This window comes from Periplaneta americana, chromosome 14 (genome assembly GCF_040183065.1).
Source record: "Periplaneta americana isolate PAMFEO1 chromosome 14, P.americana_PAMFEO1_priV1, whole genome shotgun sequence".
Lineage (NCBI taxonomy): Eukaryota > Metazoa > Arthropoda > Insecta > Blattodea > Blattidae > Periplaneta > Periplaneta americana.
In genome coordinates this window covers 146261131-146279676 of record NC_091130.1, presented here as the reverse complement: position 1 = coordinate 146279676, position 18546 = coordinate 146261131, and the positions used below count along the sequence as shown (strand labels likewise).

Below are 18546 nucleotides of genomic sequence, written 5' to 3'. Positions count from 1 at the left end.
ATTTGAATGATATGATGGACTGAAAATTCTAGTTTGAGACCGTAACAGGCCACTTGGCCTAATACTTGTTAGGAAGATGATGATGATGATGATATGAAGGTGATAATGCCAGTGAAATTGAAATGAGTCCGGGGTCCAGCACCGAAAGTTACCCAGCATTTGCTCGTATTGGGTTGAGGGAAAATCCCAGAAAAAACCTCAACCAGGTAACTTGCCCCGACCGGGATTCGAACCCGGGCCACCTGGTTTCGCGGCCAGACACGCTGACCTTAACTCCACAGGTGTGGACTAGCCAATGGGGATGGGTGGAACTTGAAATGGTTCTGCAAGATCACAGTGATGTGAACAAAGTAAAGTGTTGAGAAAAGCAAACTTCAAAGTGTAAAATTTAGCTACCTTGCTCATATTTTGAAAACAACTTGGGTTAAATGTCCCTCATTACAAATTAAACACTTCTGTAACCTTCCACGTAATTTATGAATTACCTACATTCTGGAACAATATGAAATTTACAAACATACAAAAACACACCCACAGCACATCCTAAACATTCAACTCAATTTCAAAACACACACCCTTTTCGACACGATCATGAACACACCCCAACCACAATAGGAAACCAGAAGATAGCGTGGGAACTTCACTAGGCTTCGGACAATGACAAATACCACATTGAAACTAGTCAGCCAGATAATTTTTCTAATATTAACACAGTAAAGAAGTTATAAAGTTAATTAATGGTTATTTTCGTCCCAACTTCCACTTTACAAATGCCTTGACCTAACAAACAGAACTAAAATCTGTCAGACTAATAAGATTCCAGAAAAGTTTTAATTGAGGCACTGGAAAGCAACCAATGAATCTTACCAGTAGTCTTTGGGCACGAAAATGGATTTCTTTAAGTACTTACGAGGAATGGTTCGTAAAAAAAGTCGCCAAATCCTTCAGTGAAGTCCGTGATGAGACCATAAGGATTGCCGAGAACGTCCAGGCCCAGCACAAGAACGTGGAACTGTTGTATCAGCTGACTGCTGTAATGCCTGTACACTTCGTTCAGCTGCTGACTCAAGCTGACGAGGCTGCCTTTCTGTTCCAGGTATGCCATTCTGAAAATAACACCATTTCAACGAAAGCACTGTTAGAAAGGTCTTATGAGCAGGCAGTATAATCAGCCATCAGATGCATGGATGCGCTCAAGCAGGCAGTAGTTTCTACTACAGTTCGCGTCACCGTTTTTGACGTGTGAAATAAGTAATGTGAACGTTAAATACGAGTGTTTTACCTTTGCAGTAGTCAGTCAGACAAGTGTGTTTAACAAATGGCTGATGTTATGATAGGAAGTGGTACCATTCTCAGCTGCACTGGCAACATGTTCACAAATTGACACTATACTCTAGGACACACGTCAAAAACGCTGCCGCTAGCTATTTTATCAAGAAATGTAAATTTGTTTTAGTATTCTTTGTCATTTAGGCAGTTTACTATGACAAAAAGAATATTAAAATTAAATCCTCTGAACATATATCGTAAAATAAATTCATAAACAATAATGTAATGTAAATGAAATACTGATAAATACGACTCAAAAATCTATTTAATTGACCAATAATTTAATATTTATAAAGCGAAAAAAAAGTAGTTTTAGGTAAATCCTTGGTGGGAACTTTCTGAATGAACTGGTCCTCCTCATAATTCGAGAGTCAGTCAAACTTTTACGAAACCATCTATATGGACTCTAATTCAGTGTACTGAAAAAACTGACGCACTATTATCTTTTTTCTTTCTCTTACTAGCTTTCATTGCTCTTTACTTGTAACTTTTTTAATTCTGTAAACTGCCATTGTTTGTTTGTTTGTTTGTGTACTTGTTCACTTTATTTCTTACTCTGTTATCTTTCATCATTTATATTGTTTTGTATGCTTTGTCTAATGGCAGCCTCTAATTTGAGGAAGTTCAATAAAAAAAAAAACATAAACGAACTTGTAACAATTATTGGACAGCGAGTTCTTCTTCTTCTTCTTTTTTTTTTGTAGTACTGTTTCAGTTACTGAAATACCAAATTTACTCTTGCTAACTGCTAATTATAAAGAACATTCAGCATACTCCAACATAAGGGAGTGATGATGATGATGATGATGATGATGATGATGATAGTTATCGATCAAACAGTACATTTACATTTTTCAAATGACAGATCATACTAGCTCAAGACTACGATGATTTGGAGCAAATGACTAGGAACTGAGAAATGTTGTGTTGCTTTTTGGTGCAAGAGGAACTATTACAACATTTTCAATTGATCTTTTCAACCGTTTCAGCCTACACAGTTACTGTTTCGAGGACATCAGACTACAAATCTTAAGAGACTCCTTAGCTATAGTACACAATCATTTATATTCTTAAAATTAAAATGAAATAACTTCTTGAACGTGATAGCTGCTTACTCAAAGTTACACAAACAAAACAGAAACAGTTATTATACTAATGCATTAAAATTATTAGCATACATAAATTAAAATATAGGCCTAATCTTGTTTGGATTGATCAGTAAGCTGTATCTCCGTGGTAATGTTAGAAAGGTCAGCTATAACTTTTTGTTATCTCTCTCTTCAAGAATGTAATAAATGAGAGTTAAAATTTAATTTTCAAAAATCAAATTACTTAAAGTTAATAGAAAGAAAGAAACAAGATTTATTAAAGAGGTTACCGGTACCAAATATTGTGATGAGCATAATACAGTACCTACCTATATATTTACATTTACTATGGTAGAAGAAATAAACAGTACAGAACTCACAATGGAAATTCGAAATCAGAATACAGTAAGTACTAGTAATTCCAATTTTTTGGAATATATCGCAATTTCATATAGACAACAATAATAGTTTCATTATTAAGTAGACTACCGTTTATATGCCATACTTAAAATGTTTACTGCGTCTAAAAATAACTACACAAGATGTTAGTATACTGTTTCCATTGTCAGTTGTTAGGTAATACTTACTTGAGCTTTATTCCTTTGACTTCTGTAAGTGTAGCTCCAAACGAGTTGAGGAAGAAGTCAACAAGATCAGATTTGAACGAGTGAACTTTGTTTTTCTGATGCACTGTGCCCCGTGGTGAAAAACTAAACTGTAGTGTCAGCGGTGATAGGTGAAGATATTCAATCACTACTTTTGGACCTTCAGTAGCAGCCTGCAAGAGTTAACACATAATTTGTAATTAAAATTCCTTTTTTTCTTTATATATACAAGGTGTTTCCGGGTTAGTGTTACTAACTTTCAGTAATGATGGGGAAGGGCACATGTATCAATGTGAGATAAGGAACCCTGGCCTGGAAATGACCGAGTCGAAAGTTATAAGCAAAAATAGTTGTGTGAAATGAAATAATTTTATTCCTCTGTACACCTTATTTATGTGTGTTTATCTGTACATATTACACATATTGTATTCATCTGACGTTGTTTACGTTGTCTACTTACAGTATTCCGTTCAGTGCGCTGTCTGAGGGGTGGGGACAGGAAACTACACTAAAGCAATGCAGATAGCGTAATGTGTAACGGACATGGTCGGTCCTGATATGCACGTCTGTAGACAGCAGTGTATGTGTACAAGTTGCAGTGTCCAGTCGATCAGTCCTAGTGAAATGGAGTACACGAGAGCGGAATATGCAGACATAATTTTCGAATATGGATGAGCCAATGGGAACAGTAGACAAGCTCACAGATTGTATCGGGACAAGTACCCACGTAGGGGACATCCGGCCCATACCATCTTTCCACGACTGTTCCAAAGGTTAAGGGAAGGAGGGCACGTGGTGCCAAATTACAATTTCATTTCCACACAACTATTTTTGCTTATAACTTTCGACTCAGTCATTTCCGAACCAGGGTTTCTTATCTCAAATTGATATATGTTCCCTTCTCCATCATCCCTGAAAGTTAGTAACACTAACCCAGAAACACCCTGTATATTAAAGTACGGTATATTATATGAAGTGGAGTTTATCATATCTGTTAGGACCGGACATTCATTCAAGAGACATTGAGATGGTGATGAATTTGTAGACTGATGGCAGTACTCCGAAAAAATCTAGGTACCCCAAATTCAGTCTTTGTCTATTAAAAATTCAATTTTCTCTCGAGACATTTAAACTCTGATCCCCTTCATCAAAAACTGATTAAGAAATTAACAATTGGTCTATGCCTAATGCACCCATGTCAGTATCAAGATTTCAAAAACGAAATACAACTCATAATTCAAGTACCAGTGCTGGATGAACTTTGGTATCTGTTAGATATCAGCCAGAATGTTCTACGTAAGTATGATATATAAGACTAAAGCACAAGGGTGGACAAAACCAAGAGTACTAATTTTCTGTGTTTTGTATTTTGAAGATTGTTGAACAATCTTGTGAAACTAACGTGGCAAGTGAAGGCATATAGGAGAGTTACCATAGTCATTTCTTTTAACAGATGGAAGCACAAGTAGGCTTTATAAAATAATTTTAATAAATTGCCACCCTTTTAATACAACATAATCATAGCACTCTGCTGCTCTGTGTTGCTATATCCTAAGAACGTTACTGCTATTTTTCACGGTATATTTTTCTGCTATCTGTTGAGTGTTATATATTCCCTATAGAATTTTGCACATGTCATATTCGTTTTCCCAAGCTGTATTTATCACTTTGAAAACAAAACAAACTCACCTTCTATTTTTATAGCCTATTACTTTCGATTATTTATTAATAATTTACATACTACAAGGAATAACATTTTAACACACACAATTAAATGTAACTAACCTTTGCAGCAATCATTGCTATAGGGATGTGAACTAATGCGATATCTGTTCGTATTCTGACGGATGACTTTTCTTCTGTCTGCCATGGGGACATAATGTCATACAGCGATAAGAGGAAGCCCTTGTCCACTTGTAAAGAGAATTCCTGCACGAGCACTTTGATGAACCTGTGTGAAAAATACAAACAATTCAATGTGTTGCAATATAATACAGTAGGGGAGTAGTGGGTACAGTGAGACACAAAATATTAAGACATATGTATACAAGTGATGATTCAAGTATTTTTAAAATCAAGTGCAATAGAAATAGACATTAAAACATGGAGTATAATAATATATAAACAAAAAAGGTTAATAAGTAAAGGACATAATATACAATACGTGTTTGTCAAAAAATGCAAATGTCTCACTGTTCCCATTCAGGAGGGTACAGTGAGACACCACAGTGTCTATTAACGGACATTGAAATGATTTACATTTATTTCAAAAGAAAACAAAAACTTGCTGTCTCTTTATCTTGACATGTTCTGTAGGCTTATTTAGAATCATTCTGATGTCTGACTTCGAAACCATTGAAACATCTGGAACATTTGGAAAAGTGAATTTTCCATGACATTTCAAACTTTTGCGAAAAAATGAAATGAATTTTTGATGACAACAAAGATTATAATTATAAGAATTTAATGCAATTCTTTATTATTTTGTAACATTTTCTTAAATTTTGTGAATAATTTTTTATTTATGAAACCATTGAAATGTAATGTATCCATTATTTTAAACTACAGTTCCTAAATTGGTTACTAGTATGTTCATTTTTAATGTTAGTTACATACTGGTAAATGTAATATAAATACAGTTTGTTTTTGCAAATCAGTGGTACATGAGAACAGTGAGACGTCTCAGTGTACCCTTCAATGACATGTCTCACTGTTCCCTTTACGCAAAGTTCGTTTAAAAATGACGCCATTACTTCAAAATTAAAACAAGAAAGACGAAACTTTGCCAAACATTATCTCAAATACCATAGTATTAGGTAACAAAACATTAATATTTATATCTCATTTGTATATACAATATAACCTTCATTAAACACAAGCCAAAATTCTACTTCTAGAGTAAAAAATTACGAAATATTTTTTCATCACTCACCTTTATAATTAGAATCAAATCGAGTATGAAAATACTGTTACTTTACTCATGCAACATACAACTCCCCTGTTACCAACATCTCAACATCAAAATTTACCATCTAATAAAACATGTCTCACTGTTCTCTCTGTCTTACTGTACTCATTTCTCCCCTACAATAAAATACAATAGGTACTTCTATTTCAGGTCCTGACTTTAAGACATACTGCAAATGGGCCTTATAGCCGAAATCGACCTGACTTGTAGTTTTCTACAATTAAGTATCAAGTTTATCGTATTGTGTTGCTCTGCTTGTTTTTCAAACTATTCCTCGATTTTCTAAAAGCATTTCCCAACCTTGTATCGTAATATACTATTTCATTTCTTTTTGGCTTCTTAGACTGGTCTTCCTTTCTGATATATTTTTTTAAACACTTAGAACATTTGAAATAGTACGAGGGGGATCCAGGAAATAACGACCGTTTTGTTGTAATAATTAAAAAATATATATTTATTTGAAAAAACAAAGTCTGTTACATAACTGAGGCTTCCTTTACTTCTCTACATAATCACCACCTACATTTAAACATTTGTCGTATCTGTTCACTAGCTTTAGAATTCCCGTGTTATACTCCTCTGCCGCCAGTTCATTAAGCCAGGTGTTCACTGTCTTCTTCAATTCTTCATCACTTCCAAAACGCGTACCACCCAGAAAGTCTTTCAGCTTAGTGAAAAGGTGAAAATCGCTAGGAGCAAGGTCTGGACTATAGGGCGGATGATCAAAGATTTCCCAACCGAATTGATCCAGCAATTCTCGAGTTGAAGCAGCAGTGTGCGGACGGGCGTTGTCGTGAAGAAGCACAACTCCTCTCGAAAGCATTCCTCGCCTCTTGTTATGGATGGCTCGCCGTAGTTTTCGTAAAGTCTCACAATAACGATTTGCATTGATCGTAGTGCCTTTTGGCATGAAATCCAGCAAAAGAACACCTTTGCCATGACTTTGTGTGTTGAGAGAGTCTGTTTGAATTTTCTCGGTTTCTTGGGTGATGAGGGATGATGCCACTGACGTGATTGGCGCTTGGTCTCTGGGGTGTTGTGAGACACCCAGGTCTCATCACCAGTCACAATTTGATCAAGAAAGGCGTCTCCATCTGTGTGATATCGCATCAAGAATGTCAGTGCTGAGGCCATTCTCTGAGTTTTGTGTTGGTCACTCAGTTGCCGTGGAACCCATCGTGCACAGATTTTGTGGTAGCCAAGATGTTGCGACACAATTTCACCAAGCAAAGAACGAGAAATTTCAGGAAAGGCAATATGCAATTCGTCGAGTGATGTGCGCCTGTCTTGCAAGATTCTGTCGTTCACTTTAGTCTTCAGGTCTTCTGTGATGAGTGATGGGCGTCCGGGTCGAGTTTCATCGTGGACATTTGTTCGCCCATTGTTGAACATTTCGCACCATTTTCTCACATTTCTTTCATTCATTACAGTATCACCATACACTTCTTTCAATTGCCGGTAAATTTCTGCAAGTTTCAAATGTCGGGCATTCAAAAATCGAATCACACTCCTCACCTCACAGTCGGCAGGATTATCAATCACGTCGTTCATTTTGAAGTAACACAAAATGCACAATGGCGACTTGTTGCAACCAGTACTCACAACATTATGAGAACACATGTTAAGGAAGCCAGTTGACCTTCAAACAAGGAAGGGGAGTCAGCTGTGCGGCAGGTATGCGCGAACGGTCGTTATTTCCTGGATCCCCCTCATAGTTTGCGAAGCCAAGATGTTAACATGAAGCCAGAGATAAAGCCGACGGATTTATAAGGAAATTGTTTTCTGGTAGACATTACTGGACAAGGAGAAAATTTATTCATTCCAGTGCATTAAAGAACTCACGCAAAATTTAACTATGTACCGTATGACACGACAAATTCTTAGTTTGTCTCTGAGGACATACAATTAACTTTGCACAATTTTAAACAAGAGTGTTTTGAATTTCTTCTGGAAGATATTCAAAATACTCTTGTGACAGAAAGATACTGAATCCGTTCTTAACAGCTGCATTCAACTGACCAAAATAAAAGAAAGTAAATAATAATAATAATAATAATAATAATAATAATAATAATAATAATAATGATAATAATAACAACAATAACAATAATAACAACAATAACAATAATAACAATAACAATATAATAATAATAACAATAATAACAATAACAATATAATTATAATAATAATAATAATAATAATTTATTTATTTATTTATTTAGGATATTAACGTGCAAAACAGCACAAGGCCAATTACTGTTTAGCACAAGAAACAAAACAAATCAACAAATGATGATGAGAATGAATGATAGAAAATGGCAGTGAGATGAAATACAATCAATATAACAGTCTATAAGTAATATTGTATAGATATGCAATTGACAAGAATAGTATGATACATATATTTTAACAAATGGCATAAATTAATAAAACTGACATAAAAACTCAAAAGATATACTACACATTAAATGGATCCAAGTTCATTCCATGCAAATTAGCATATTTAATACATCTGCAGACCGGAGAGAGAGATTTAGAATTTCTATTATAAAACAATTTATGAAACCTTAAACCTTTAGCAGGAATACGAAGACTGATATTGCTTATGAAAGATTCACAATCAATATCACCCTTAATGACTTTGCAAAAAAATAAATAATCAAGATCCTGACGTCTGGTAAACAAACTACCGCAATTGAAATATTTGCAATTAATCTCATAGTTATAATCGGAATTTGGTAAAAATCTATAAGAACACAAGGAAATAAATTTTCTTTGAATATTCTCTAATTTATCCGAGTCAGTGGAAGTAATGGAGTTCCATACAACAGATGCATATTCAAGCTTGGATCTAACCAATGTATAGTATAAAATTAATAAACACATAGGAGTAGAAAAAGAATAAGTTATAGACCTAATTAGACCAAGCATTCTTAATGAATGGGTATAAATATATTGCACATGATCATGAAAATATAATTTTGAATCAAGTAAGACACCAAGATCTCTAATACAATCTTTCTTAGTAATTACGACATTACTAAGAGAATAATTAAATTTTTGAGAAGTAGTTTTCCGTGAGAAGGAAATAACAAAAGTTTTGGATTGATTAATTTTCATTCCATTTTCAACAGACCATTGTAAAATTGAATTAATGTAATTTTGAAGAATTTGACTATCAGCCGAACTATTAATTTTACGAAAGATTTTGAGATCATCCGCAAACAAAAGGCAGCTAGAACTTATTCTTTTACTTATATAATTTATAAATAATAAAAATAAGAGAGGTCCCAATGTAGACCCTTGAGGAACACCGCATAAACTATTAAATGGAACCGAGAGAGAATTACCTAGTCGAACACAAGACTGTCTATCTGTTAAATAATTTTCAAACCAATTAACGTAGTTAGTGGAGAGACCAAAATTACTTAATTTATTTAATAAAATTTTGTGAGGAACAACATCAAATGCTTTGCTAAAATCAAAATAAATTGAGTCAATTTGACCTTGATTTTCAACTATAGGCATTATGAGATTAAGATAGGAAACTAAATTAGTAGTTGTAGATTTCCCTCTTGTAAATCCATGTTGGGCCGAATTGATCTTATTTTTGACATAAAATGAAATGTGTTTGTGAATAATTTTTTCAAAAATTTTAGAAAAATTGTTTAGGATAGAAATGGGTCTATAATTAGTAACACTATTTTTATTACCATTTTTGAAAACTGGAATAATGGATGCTTCCTTCCAAAGTGACGGGTAAATTCCTGTTTTTAAGCTAAGATTGAATAAAAAAGTTAAAACAGGCAAGAGAATATTAGAACAACCCTTAATTATAAAATTAGGAATGCTATCAGTACCTTTACATTTATTAGGCTTTAGTTTTTTAATAGCTTTATTTACATCATCGAATGTAATATTAGGCAGGGACAAACAGTCAGTGATATTAGAATCATAAGTAATGAAATTAGAGTTACAATTTTGTTGAACAGATTTAAATTGACAAGCAAATGCATTTGCAATTTTTTTTTTTAATCTGTGATGTGAACGCCATTTATTATTAGTTCTGTGGGATTACTATTTGTTTTTCGAAAAGTTTCTACATATTTCCAAAATTTATTTGGTTCGTGCTTTAGGTTATCATCAATTGATTGTAACCATTTGAATTTATCAGATTTAATCATGGCTTTGACTTGTTTTCTAAAATTAGAAAAAATTTGATAATGATGATCAGTTTTATATTTTTTGTAATTTTTATGAGCTTTATTTTTTTTCTTAATAAGCTGATGTAAATCGTTTGAAAACCATTTAGGATAGTGCGATTTTTTAACAAAGGTGACAGGGACACAAAGGGATATAGCATTGTCTATAATTTGAGACAAGGAATTTGCAGCAGTGTTTACATCAGTAGTCTGATATATGCTAGTCCAATCATAATTGTATAGAATAGAATAAAGATTCAGATAATCACCTTGAGAATAATTTAAATAAGAACTGATTAGAGAGTGTTCCGGTAACGATAATTTTACTTCAATATAAATAGAGATAGATGGATGATAAGTATCCTCTAAAACTAGAGAGTGATCGGCAAGTTTAACTGTACTGTTTTTATCATTAGTAAAAACCAAATCAAGAAGCTTTTTACTCGTAACGGTAGAGTTAATTTGAATTAATCCAAGAAGGCAGGACGAGGAATATAAATCCTTAGCCTTAATTTTAGAGTAATAATGAGTATCATTAAGATTAGAACCAGTTGTCCAGTCCATACCAGGAGTATTAAAATCACCAAGGATTACTATTCTAAAATTATGAGTGTCGAGATTTTTTTCAAGAAAATTAAGATAAGATTTTAAGTGAATATGATCTGTATCAGGAGAGAAATAATGGTTACCTAATAACAGATTAAAACCATCAGTCATTCTAAGTTCAACCCAAACGCATTCACTAATAATTTCTAAGTCAAAACGTCTTTTAGTAAAAGGTAACTGGTTGCTAATCGCTGTTAGGACACCACCACCTCTTTTTTTGTTAGTGTCTGCAAACAGTCTATCTGCACGAAACACAGTATAGTTATTTGGAAATAAATTAGAATTAATAACTGACTCAGATAACCATGTTTCAGTGAGACAGATAATGAGATCATTATTACTCACTATATTCTGAAAAATTTCATCAACTTTGGTGTTAAGTCCTCGAACATTTTGGTAGAAAATCTCGAGATGATTAATAGAACTGAACATTGAAAATGAGAGCGAGCAAGACTAAGACTAAGAGGCATTTCCCTGAGAATCAACAGAGTTCGAATTATCAGAATGCGCAAAGTGCTGCTCAGGCTTTAATTTACCATAAAATGGTGCAATTAGGCAACCAGCAGGCCAAACTTCAGGTTTGTTAATGGAATCGAAATCCCTCACATCAACAGTGATGTGAAAGGAAGAATATGATTGATATTTGGTTTTTAGTTTAGTTACAGCAAGAGATCTTAGCTGAAGTTGATTCTTCAGGGAGTCCTCTATACTGTTTGTGTTGACTTTGGAACTAAATCTCGAAACAAATAGAGATTTAGTTTTAATTCTCTCAGGGGCCATTTCAATGCTACTCATGGCCAATGTTCCAACTTTAGGTTCTCTTTTTTTATATTTTTTGCGAGTAACTAATTGAAAACCATCAGATACGTTGGCAGAAGTTGAAGCATTGGCCTGATTTAGTTCAATATTGTTATGTCTATCATTAGCAGGAGGAGTTGTTGACACAGACTTCCTTGTTGCTGACGCATCAGAATTACAAGTATGCAAGTTGTCAGCAGCTTTGTTCACAGACACTACCTTGCTATAAGATTTCTTAATGGGGTCATTAGACTGACCCACAGAAGAAATACTATGAGATGATTTATGGGGGCAGCACCCCTTTGATAACATATCTGCCATTTGAACATTTAGGATAGAATTTTCATTTGCAAGTTCAGCGTAAGACTTCCTAGGGCCCTTAGCTTGCACAGATTCATATTGCATTGATACAGAAGGGGCATTACCCTTATTAGTGAGAACATTAGAATTAGTTTTCACAAAAATTTCGGCCACCTGAATTTTCAGAGCCGCATTTTCGTTCTTAAGTTCTATCATCTCCTTTTGGAGACTCTTCACATATTCCAAAATGTCGCTCACTGTGTCCAGAATGTTCATACTATTTAAACGAACAGTTTCAACCTGGACGGAAAGTGAATCTACTGAAGGCAGGCTCGGTAGGTTGAGATCCCTTGAAGGTGAAACGACTTTTTTTGTAGGTGAGATCACCTTCTTCTCACCTGGAGCAGTAGGACGCACTGGCGTGTTGTCCCCCTGTGTAGATTTCAATGCACTCACACACTTTTTACACTTAAAAGTAGAACTGCCACTCTGCATATATATATCATACTCGGCCTCACCAATATTTAGGCAATCTAGATGATAACGAAGACCACAAGGCCCTGCACACTTCAGAAACTTTTGCCTTCCAAAGAAAGGCAAGTTACACACAAGACAGACGTCTTTACTAGGCGCCATATCCAAATTACAACTTCGATGCACCTGCTGTACGCTGCAAGTTACGGGAGCTACACGCACACACAACCGAACAGCATGACGGCTCACGACCGAATGATAATAATAATAATAATAATAATAATAATAATAATAATAATAATAATAATAATAATAAGGAAAATACTTATTAAAATATGTGCTTACTGATGGAAGGTTAAAAGTATAATTTTTTCATAGCACAGATTGGTTTTAGATCAAAAAGAATGTAAGAATAGATAGATGGATGGATGGATGGATGGATGGATGGATGGATGGATGGATGGATGGATGGATAGATGGATAGATAGATAGATAGATAGATAGATAGATAGATAGATAGATAGATAGATAGATAGATAGATAGATAGATAGATAGATAGATAGATAGATAGATAGATAGATAGATAGATAGATAGATAGATAGATAGATAGATAGATAGATAGATAGATAGATAGATAGATAGATATTTATTAGCCTTAGGAAATACAATGATTTCATGGCATCGTCAGAGTGAATACATAATAAATATGCGGTTACATACATGTTTTTCCGACATACAAGATGTCTACAATAATATACAAATAATATACAATCAACACATTCAGTAATGAAGTCAATTCTCCACAGTTTTCTTCAGACCATTACTTGTACAAGGTTCTTGGTTTCCTTATCTTCTTGGGCAGTCTCACCCCAGACATGAATCAGATACAAAAGAAGAGCAGTAAACACAAAAGGAGATACTAACTACTGTAAGCTAAATTTGGAGTGCTAAACTAAGATATTCATTGACAGTAAAAGGCATGTGGAAAAGTAAAATATGTTTCACTGACTTTTTAAATCTAGCATAGCTAAGGGCTTTAGTTTCAACAGGGAGTTTGTTGTAAAGTCTTATCCCTGTATGTGATAAACTATTGAGACTTTTGGATAACCTATGATGATTAAAATGTAAATTATTGCATGTTCTTGTGCTGTAGTTGTGATAATCAGAGTTTATTTTAAAACTATCATAATTTTGGTGGATGAAACAGACTGTTTCAAGAATGTAAATACAAGGTAGGGGCAAAATATCAAACTCTTTGAATATTTTTTTACTATCCGAGCGAATAGGTACTTTCTTTATAATTTTCAATATTCTCTTTTGCAGTCTAAACACTTGTGCAAGTTTTGATGACGACCCCCAGATAATTATCCCATATGATAATACAGAGTGAACATAGCCAAAGTAAACCGCTCTAAGTAGTTCCTTGGGAGTTATATTGGTTAGGACACGGAAAGCATAACACAAACGACTTAGTTTATCAGTTAAGAATTGAATATGACTTTCCCACGTGAGGTTGGAATCAATCCATATCCCTAAAAATTTTGCACAATCGACGTCCTTTATTCCAGTATTATTAAGTAGTATTTCAATGGAGTCATGTAGTTGTTTCTGACTGAAATGCATACAAACGGTTTTACTGACATTCAGTTTTAGTCTATTGCTAGCTAACCACTGTTCTAGTTGTCTTGAGGTTTCATTTATTTTCTCCTGTAAATTATTTTTATCAAGAGCATTGAAAACAATATTGGTGTCATCTGCAAAGAGAACGGTTTTAGCTTGTGTTATCCTTGAGGGAAGGTCGTTTATATACAGGAGAAATAGAATTGGGCCAAGTATGGAACCCTGGGGCACCCCGCTTTTCATGATAGTGGGATATGATTTCATTGAGCCTATTTCAACAAATTGTTGCCTTGCACTTAGGTAAGAAACAAACCAACTTTTAGCTAACCCCCTTATGCCAAACCATTGTAGTTTCTGGATCAGTATCATGTGGTCAACTGTGTCAAATGCTTTGCTCAGGTCCAGGAATAGCCCAACTGTTTGATTCTTGTTGTCTTTTGAATTTAGAATAAATTCCGTGAAAGTGAATATGGCGTTATTAATTCCTTTGCCTTTTTGAAATCCAAATTGAGCATTAGATAGTGCACCATTGCAATCTAAAAACCGAACTAATCTATTATACATAACTTTTTCAAGGATTTTGGAGAATGTAGATAATAGAGATATCGGCCTATAGTTGTTAATATTTTGTTTATCTCCCTTCTTAAATATAGGACATACTTTTGCGAGTTTGAATTGTTCGGGAAATTTACCACTAATTAAAGATGAATTGCAGATGTTTACTAGTGGAGCTACTAGTAGTACGGCACATTTCTTTACAATACCATCCGGAATGTCATCAGGTCCACAGGAAAGATTATTTTTTAGTTTTTTTGTTATATCGAGAATTTCATCTGCAGTCACGGGAGATAGAAATATGGTGTTTACATTTCCTGTTCCATGTAAGGTTGTTTCCTGACTACCTGTTACCTGGTTATTAGGATTGTCTGCTACATTTGCAAAAAATTTATTAAAAATTTCAGCTATTTCGAAGGAATTTTGAATTGTTTGACCATTATGTATTATTGAAAAGTCTTGATTTGAGACTTTGGTATTTTTACAAGTTTCTTTCTTTACAACTTCCCATATAGCTTTACCTCTGTTCTGTGCTTTCATAATGAATTCTCCATTGAATTTCAGTTTAGCTGCATGTATAACTTTCTTTAATATGCTGGTATATCGTTTATAATGTAATTTAAGATCTAGGCTATTTGTAATTTGGCACAATTTATATAACTCCTTTTTCCTCCTACAAGAAGTTACAATCCCCTTCGTTATCCAATTTTTTGAATTGTTGAACTGCTTATTTGTAAGTGTACATTTTTTTAGTGGAAAAGCAACATCAAAATAATGAGTTATTGAGTTTATAAATTCGTTTGTTTTCGCATCCACATCTGTTAAGTTGGTTACTTCAATCCAATTTTCTTTGCTTAGCAAACGTTTAAAATATTCAACGTTTTCATCATTAAAAGATCTTTTATACCTAATTGGCTTAGTGCTATTTGGTTTAGGGTTTTCAAATGCATAAATATTTAAGAATATAGCATTGTGGTCTGCGATACCCATATCAATATTTCCTACTGAGAATGGATAAGAATCATGGTCAATAATTATTTGGTCTAGGCATGTTTTAGAATTAGAGGCTATTCTAGTTGGAGTGTCTATTGTTTCTATCAGATTATATGATCGAATTAGCGATCTGAATTCTGTTATGGTAGCATCACTATTTAAAAAATCTATGTTGAAGTCACTGCACAAAATTAATTGTTTCTTTTTGCTTTTTAGGTGATTTAAAAGAAGTTCAAACTTTTCTAAAAAGGTTTTTATACAGCCATCTGGGGACCTATAGACACACACTACAGTTAAATTATAATCCTGACCGCTAATTTCAGTCACAGCATGTTCGAATACTTTGTCTTGGTTTAGATAATACGTATTCTTTTTTTCTATATGTGATAAATGTTGTCTCACAAAAATAGCTGTTCCTCCATTTTTGTAAGTGTCCTGACAGAAGTAACTTGAAAGGTTGAAATCTGGAATATGACAGTATGTTATTTCCTTTGTGTTTAGCCAGTGCTCTGTACAGCATAAGATATCTAACTTCTTTAAATCATGGTTTATGATTATTTCTAATTGATACAGCTTATTTCTAATGCACTGAAAATTTTGATGCATTAATGTGACAGAGGCCATTTTGTTAGCATTATAAGAAGTCTTTTTATCAGCAAATGAGAAAGAGCTAAGTTTACATGCACTATTTAGGTCTGTGGTTCCAATCTCCGTGAGTGGCCCTGGTATAAAAAATCACGCAGATGGGCAGGCGTCTTCACAAGTCGAGCCGAGGATCTAGTTGCCACTTCCGGGCTCTGAAGACTTTCTTGGAGGCATCGATTTTCTTCATTATCTACCATCGAGTCGGACTTCCATTGAAGAGGTAGTTCCAATTCCCCCAAATTCAAATCCAGTCCAGGTGACGACAGCTTCTCCTCTGACAGACTCCTTTGTCTCTTCTTCCGGGATAAACTTGGACATAAAGAATCCTGAAGACGAGCAGGTGCTTTACTAGATCGCGAAGAAGCTCTCGTGCAGGTCTCATCATTTGGCTGATCCAATCCCTGGGACTGATCGTCATTCCACTGAAGAGCAATGGGGGTACTCGGGAGTATTAACTTGCTATGTAATATCGCTGCTATTTTTCTCACTGCTGCCTCCTTTCCTTTACCGTTCAAATGTAAGCCATGTCTAGTGAAATTGTCTCTATTTAAGTCTATTTCATTTACCTTTACATGATTGTACACTTTTAGTCTCTTTTCCAGTTTCCTATTGAAATTTACAACCTCACTGTTGACACATGATGTTGTAGGAAGGTCATGTCTATGTAGAGCGTTCATTACTATGATATTGGTTTGGTCATTTCTTTCCACAAATTGTTGTAGATGACGTAGTCCATTGTCTGTGTTGTTCCTGGCTATATCATTGGAACCTCCCCAGATCACTACCGTGTCTTTTTTGGTCATTTTCTTCATCTCTTCTTTTGCAGAAGTTGTTATAACGTCCAGGCACATACCAGGCTTTACTAAACCACTCACTTCCACTCATACCTCGAGCTTGCAAAAGAAACAGTTTTGATAGCATTTGCCAACTCGTATTTATGCAAAATAAGTTTCCAGTCTATGATTTCCATCAAAACAAAAGCAAGAAATCTCTTTGAAATTGGAAATGATACAATTGTGCGCTTATTGAATACAGAGCGAAGATTTGAGAAGCTACTTTCTCAAAAACAGACACATTTATAGCATTAATTATTTTTCACTTTAGCTAGAACTACTGAAACTTTATTTTATTTTATGCTCGACCATGCCGAAATGTAGTAATTATACACCTGGTAGCAGTCCTTTAATGCATGTCATTAAAGTACACCTATTCATTAAAGTTCAAGTTTTCGATAATTCTCGGATATGCAATCGAAAGACAACAAGGGAAACGTCACGGAGGCTGGAAATCCAATACTGTCGCAGAAGGTTATGTTCTGGTACTATAATAATTAGCGTTAATTGTAAATAATATTCAAATAAATTCAATTTGTCATCTCGTTTTTAAATTCTAAATCATTTTCCAGGTTATATCAAAATTAGTTCATGTTATTCTTTACATTACATCAAGGTCAATGACATTATTGTTCCTCGGAAAAAATCAATACTTTCGCGTCTGCGCACATCTCACAATATACGAGCTATGCACAAGGTCACTTCCGATCTTCAGTCAGATACAAATAAAATGAATACTTCTGAATAATTTCAAGTTAGATATATGGTCGAGCATAAAAAGTCGTATGAAACTTGCCTATAATGGTAATTAAAACGCTCGTATGAAAACAAACATACTCGCGTCTTAATTACTATCATTACAGGCTCGTTGCATAATGTACTATTATGTTCAATTTTGTTTATGTTTCTGAATACAACATAAATGTGTTAATAAGGCATTTTTTGTTTTATTTTCTAGATCATCTCGCGAACCTCCTGAGCTCTTTACACGACCTCTTAGGGGTGCGTGACCCACACTTTGAGAAACGCTGTCTTAGAGTTCAAGTGTAATGAAGCATGAAAACTTACTTGTATACATCCTGGTTCTGTGCAGGTCGATGTCGTTTCATCACAGCTACCTCAATACAGGGTTTCATGCCAACTCGACGAATAACATGTTGAGGCACAGGGGTTGGGTAAAGAACTGTTGGGAACACTGCATCGTTGAGTTGATTATCAATCTGCACAGACATGTTACCAGTAGCTTTATTATACGCAGACTAGAATAATACAAAACCAAATACATCTAATGGTGGGTAAGATCAGTCAATGTGTCTATTGTGTTTTTCTCTTTTCCAATAAAAGGGCATAATTCATTAAGGGGAGAGAATGGTTTTAATATTGTGGAAAACCAGTAGGCCTACCGGTAATTAAAAAGGAAAAAACTTTTGTGCGAGATCGTGCGTATTTGCTTGGTTTCCGCACAAAACCAATCTGCGGAAAGTCTAAAATTCCACATTCAGAATTCCCAACCTAACACACATAACAA

At 34.4% G+C, this 18546-nt stretch overlaps 1 protein-coding gene across 1 annotated transcript in view; it reads right to left on the bottom strand.

The window, feature by feature from the left end:
* The window catches only part of LOC138713806 (intermembrane lipid transfer protein VPS13A-like), a 239265-nt gene that overhangs the window by 35244 nt on the left and 185475 nt on the right, over positions 1 to 18546 (bottom strand). The window contains exons 54-57 of the mRNA XM_069846241.1: positions 18087 to 18238; positions 4808 to 4973; positions 3005 to 3195; positions 911 to 1106 (exon numbers count right to left, since the gene is read on the bottom strand). Of these exons, the coding sequence (XP_069702342.1) occupies positions 911 to 1106; positions 3005 to 3195; positions 4808 to 4973; positions 18087 to 18238 (705 nt within the window). The remainder of the gene's footprint in view (positions 1 to 910; positions 1107 to 3004; positions 3196 to 4807; positions 4974 to 18086; positions 18239 to 18546) is intronic.